We start from the raw sequence: 6,025 nt of genomic DNA, 5'->3' as shown, positions 1-6,025 counted from the left end.
ACTTAAGGAGAGAGTAAAATAAACATGAGTATCTAATAATAAACTTTCAAACTTCATTTATTAGGAAATAATCAACTACCTGCATCACATGTTTCACAACAACTTGATAAGCCATATATGCATTTAGCGAGCAGTGACTATGGAGCACAGGGGCAAGCAAGATTCATTCTTCATTCAAATCGTTAATTGTCATGATGCTAGAGACTTGAATGTGCCTCTTAATATTCTCTATTTATGTCATGCAGGATAATTTGACTCACCTTTAACGCCTTACTTTAGCAAAATTGATGCTTGATGTTTCTATGTAAGTTACAACCTCAAATGTTCGCCACTAAAGAAGGATTAGAGTTGTTCCCTTCTAAATAATTTAAATGTGAAGGTGGTAACTTTTAAAAGAAAAGTTCGGAATTGAAAATAAATGCTTAAGCATGCCTTGAGACCTAGGCATTGGTAATTGGAAGAGATTTATACTTACATCAGGGTTTTAATGAAAAGAAGTTGATGAAAACACTATTCTTAATATAAAAAAGGGGTGGTAGAAATACTTTTTTTTAAAAATAATAAATATTAGAACTAGCTCTATTAATCTTTTTGATAGCAAGTCATCAAAAAAATATAATCAAGGAACTAAATGTATGCCAAATATATTGATTCACCCAAATGAAAGACAAAAACATGCACTCGCATAGGGCCTAGTAACTTTCACCCAAAGATTAGTCACACTCGCCCAAGGCTCGTCAGCATTTCCCCAATCAAAATAAACATCATAGCACAACATGTGTCCATGTTGGATATGCCAATTACATGAAGTAACTTCCCGAATTTGAAGGACATGTCCATGTTGGATATGTCAATTACATGAAGTAACTTCCCGAATTTGAAGGACACACCAATGATTTCAATGTGTACCAATTCAAGCCACACCAATGCTTTCTATGTGTACCAATTCAAGCCTTCGATTATAACTTACATGTTGTATTTATTCTTCTTATTCATATTTTTTTTTGTGTGGCTTTTCCATTTAGTCCAAAAATCCTATAAATATGGTGTCAAGAAATGAAAACACCTAGAGCTCCATGTAAAGCTCCCCTTCTCTCCTCTTTACCTCTATATTTTGTCTCTTTATAGATATCTAGTAAGATATCTTGGATTATAGGAGATCTGATTCTATTATTTTTATTTTATTTTATTTTATTTTTGCTATGGAGTGATAAGATAACAACATAAAATAAATCTTTGAAATAAATGCATTTATTTAAGAACCAACCATTCATTATATCCTATGAAACGAGAAATTATTGTATCAAGACATCTGATACAAATTTCAATCAGATGTCTAATAGTAAAGAATCACGTGATAATTTGGGCTCTTAAATACGAAAAATTATTTCATCGATCCTGACTTTAAATCAGGTGATATACAAAAAATTATTCCATTGATCCTGACTTTAAATCAGGTCATTTACGGTCAGGATGTATTCCAGTGGACCCCACTTATTTTTTTTTTAAATTGAAATATATCCTGATTATAGATCAACGTGATCTACGATTAGGATCGGACATGCATGCAGTTGGTAATTTCTCCTTAAATACGGTTGGGACAGTGCTGACACGCTACCTGTGATACTAAATTGAAATATATCCTGATCATAGATCAACGTGATCTATGATTAGGATCGGAATAATTGGTAGGCAATAATTTCTCCTTAAAAACGGTTGGGACAGTGCTGACACGCTACCTGTGATACAATAATTTTTCCCGGGAAGGAGCGCGTTTGCTTATATGTTTGAACAAAAGCACGGCCATCAGTATATCACAGTTAACCAGCTACGTGGAAGCAGCAACGCCCGTGCAAATGTCTACAAAAAATGGCAATTCGATCTTCATTCTTCTTCAGGCAGCAAAGTTTTCACTGACTGTGAAAGAAGAAGCAGAGAAGAAGACGAAGCAGTAGCTATTCTTAACTAGAACGGCATCCCCATACCGATTCTACTCTACTCCAAGAGGTATTCCTCTTCTCCAGCGGCCAAATTTTGGAGGTTTTCGACCTCCCTCTCGGCCTTTTGCTTCCATGGAGTCATCTTCGTCGCTGAATGCTATAATCTGGTTCCGCAAAGGCCTGCGGATTCACGATAATCCGGCATTGGAGCTTGCGCGGATGGAATCGAAGCATCTATTTCCTGTTTTCGTACTCGATCCTTATTACGTCGATCCGGATGGCTTAGCTTCCTCCCCGGGATCCGCTAGGGCTGGCATTAATCGGATTCAGTTCCTTCTCGAAAGCCTGGTGGATCTCGATAGCGGACTCAGGAGGCTTGGATCTCGGCTCCTTGTGCTTAAAGGAGAGCCGGTGCAGGTCATGGCCAGGCTCCTGAAGGACGTGAGCTTCTTCTAGACCTCTAGTCGTTCAATCTCTGTCTTGCCTCTATCTTAATAATGAAAATGCTATGTTTTGATTTTGGGATTGATTCTTTTGTTTCTGTTTCTCTTCTCCAGTGGAAGATTGGAAAATTATATTTTGAATTTGACACCGAGCCGTATGCCCAGTCTAGAGATAATAAAGTCAAGGTGACATTTTTTTTTCGGGAATTTACATACACAGCAGCTTATTCTTATTATCTCACACCAAAAGTCTCATTTTTACAATCACAGCATCCAACTCAAACTTATCAACAGTATGGAACAGTGAAATCCACATTTTCATGCTTAGGTAAGGTGCTGCTGTGTTTGTAAAAATTAAAATTTTGGTGTGAGATACGTAATTGAATAAGAAATGGTTGCTTTGTAAATCTCCGTTTTTTTCTTAACTTCTTTCCTTTTTAGCGCATTAGTTCTGAAATAAGAAAACCAAAGCAAACTTGGGAATTATCTTCTTGTGCAATTTTAGGAAAAAATTTATTGTTTTATAACTCATTTGTTTGTGAATCAGTTTATGATCTTGGTTTTACTAGGACATAGCTTCTGCATCAGGGATCCAAGTTTTTTCTCCAGTCAGTCATACACTCTTTGATCCCAAGGAAATCATACGGAAGGTAGTTTTATTGTTCTCTCTGGTTTAAATAATTATCAATCCCTTATATATATTTATGTTTCTTAAACTTGTAAAATATTTATAATTATTTGGATAATATATGGTTACAAAAAATAGAATGGTGGAAAGGCGCCTTTGACATACAAGTCATTTGTAGCTATTGCTGGCAAGCCGTCAGCACCTCTATGTTCAATCTACTCCTTGCTTCCTCCTATTGGCGATGTTGCAGGGTACAAATTTCATGGAGTTCCATCCATTCATGACCTTGGTTATAAAGATGTTACACAGGTCATGCCAGCATTAATTTAATTAGTCTAAGCCTGCAGTTTATTTAGGACTCTGCTGATAGTGGCGTTTTCTATCATAAGTGTAGGAGTTCTCTCCCTTCAGGGGTGGCGAGACTGAGGCGCTTAAGAGGTTGAATGAAGCCTTGGCTAACAAGGTATGAGAAGAATTATATTGACGTTGTCCGGTACAATTTGTCTTTGTTTTGCTGAAAAATGGCACATCATTTATTGTCCCTTTAATTTTAAATTTGAGATTATTATTAAGTTGAAGACAAGTGTTTGGGCTAAGCCTGCTTAAATATTTGGGATAATGATAATGTTAATGATGTTGAGACAGCTTCTCTACTTCCACATAAGAGGCAAAGTGGGTCAAATTCTAGTTTGTGCATGTATAATTTAAGTCTAAAGATGCATCAATAATACAAATGGATATATTTATTTTCAAGACAAAAGGAGGGAAACTAATTAGACTAATGTTAACTGCTGGTTGCCGTTCTGAAATTTTAAATGTTCTAAAGTTAGAATGTATGAAATACTAGAACGTGAATGAATGGAAAAGGAAGCTTAAATCTAACACAAACTAAATACGATAAGCCTAATGATGATGATGATGTCCAATTTTCCATTTATATGATAAGACCTTTTCAAAGGCAAAAAGCAAGAGTTAGAATCTTAACCAAATATATTATAGTCCTTACAATCATTTGGGGTATTTTGTTAATTTAAGCTTCATTAGCGGTTATATATGCAGCATTTTGGCCTCAAATAGAAGCTTAACCTTACTGAACAACTGAACATTCCCCTTAGCTCAATTTTGCATCAAAATGGTTGACTCAGTGCTGTTAAGTAGTTCAATTTTCTAATGAAGGGCCTCAACAGAGAAATTATAGTTGCCCTACAATGGCTTCTGATATTATTTCAGTCTAAACAAATTGGCCCTAGTATTTTGAAAACTAATTATTTTTCAAAACTAATCAGTTTTCATTTTTGTCAACATTTTCGTCTGATCAAATTGTATTTGCACAAAAATTATATTTTTGGCGGAAAACCTTAATGATCTAGTAAACTATTGTGTGTTTCATTGCGGATTGGATAATTCATAGGGCTGAAAAATCATTTTTTTCTTGATTTTATAGAAACAATTTATGTTTCAGAAATTTTGTTCTTTCCTTTTCTTAGCAAGTTTTTGAGAAGTACTAATATATGAGTGTATGATTGGAGTTTTTTTAAGGTGTTTAAAACAAATTTTTGTTTTGCTGTAACTTGAGTTTCTTTTTCTTCTATTCAATTGGTGCTTCTTTATGATAATAACTCTTCTATGTTATTCATTATAGTTTTTATTAGTTTTCGTGTTTTTTTTCTATTTCATCCAAGTTTTAGGCTCTTCAATTCTCAAGCATGTTGCTGATACCTATATTTAGCATATGGAATTTTCATTTTTATAGTTTAATGGCATTTTTAAAACTAAATAAAACTATTATTAGTTGGAAGAGGGTTAGTGATAATCAAGATGATGATAATGACTAGAAGATTCTAATGAGTTAAGATTGAGCGATTCTTTATTGACCTTATTTATTGTATCGTTTAGTTACTAGTTAATTCACTTATATCTTGCAGAAATGGGTGGCAGAATTTGAAAAACCAAAGGGTAATCCTTCTGAATTTATAATGCCAGCAACAACTGTACTTTCTCCATACCTAAAAGTAATTCTATAGCCCAAATATTTTTCACATTATTCATCACTTATGCTTTTGTTATTAGTTTCTTGCTCAAAAACATGTTGGTTTCTGTTTAACAACCTAGGCTTATCACTTTTATTTGTTGGATTTTTGTAGTTTGGATGTCTTTCTTCGAGATACTTTTTTCAGCGTGTTGATGATGTTTATAAGACAGTCAAAAAGCACACACTACCTCCAGTCTCACTTGCTGGGCAGGTCAACTCTTGTATTCTTTGGGATTTTTTTTTTGTTTGCTGTAAAATATTTAAACTAAGCAAATCTAACCTATGACAGTTATTTTGGCGTGATTTTTTCTATGTCGCGGCTTTTGGCACTCCTAATTTTGATAAAATGCATGGAAACAAAATTTGCAAACAGGTTAGCCCAACCAGTTGCTTTAGTTATGTTGCAATTTATCTCATTTTTAATTTAATTATTAATCATCGACATTTTGCTACAATTAACTCGCTGAAATTGTTGTTAAAGCATGCATTTTATTAATTTTATAGATTCCATGGAGAGATGATGAAAAGTTGTTTGAAGCATGGAGAGATGGTCATACAGGCTATCCATGGATTGATGCCATAATGATTCAGGTTTCTTCATCTCATCTACCCATTTTGGCATAATTTCATAACAAAGATTGTTTGATTTGGAAAATTAATGTTACTTGCATTATCTTAGTACTATAATCAACGCCATTCTAAACTAGTTTTCATTTTTTCACTATTGTAGCTGAAGAAGTGGGGATGGATGCACCATTTAGCTCGCCATTCAGTTGCATGCTTTTTGACTCGGGGTGATCTAGTATGTATCTTCAACCTAACAATTATGATAGTTATCCTTTTGTTTTTTGTTGAAGTTTGGATATTTGGACCTTAAAAATCTACTTTTGTTTATTTTACTTTTTTATGTGAAATTTTATTCTGAATCGGTATGGCCTGGGTTTAGCTCTCTGGATAGGGGCTAATTGAGGTTTGGAGCTTT

The 6,025-nt window shown here is 34.2% G+C and overlaps 2 protein-coding genes across 3 annotated transcripts in view; both read left to right on the top strand.

Annotated features, from left to right (window-relative positions):
• The window catches only part of LOC110031499, a 40,929-nt gene that overhangs the window by 25,385 nt on the left and 9,519 nt on the right, over positions 1-6,025 (top strand). The window lies entirely within an intron of this gene.
• LOC110031500 ((6-4)DNA photolyase) lies at positions 1,689-5,845 on the top strand (the record flags this gene model as incomplete). The annotated part of the gene is given in 10 exon segments (XM_020734723.1): positions 1,689-2,381; positions 2,498-2,569; positions 2,953-3,033; positions 3,150-3,320; positions 3,406-3,474; positions 4,937-5,023; positions 5,156-5,254; positions 5,333-5,416; positions 5,548-5,634; positions 5,774-5,845. Coding segments are annotated over 10 exon segments (1,131 nt in total), but the record flags the coding sequence as incomplete, so codon positions are not given.

The sequence above is a fragment of the Phalaenopsis equestris genome, unplaced genomic scaffold (genome assembly GCF_001263595.1).
Source record: "Phalaenopsis equestris unplaced genomic scaffold, ASM126359v1 Scaffold000834, whole genome shotgun sequence".
Classification (NCBI taxonomy): Eukaryota; Viridiplantae; Streptophyta; class Magnoliopsida; order Asparagales; family Orchidaceae; genus Phalaenopsis; species Phalaenopsis equestris.
The sequence above is the reverse complement of the archived record's forward strand: the minus strand, read 5'-3'. Positions and strand labels throughout refer to the sequence as shown.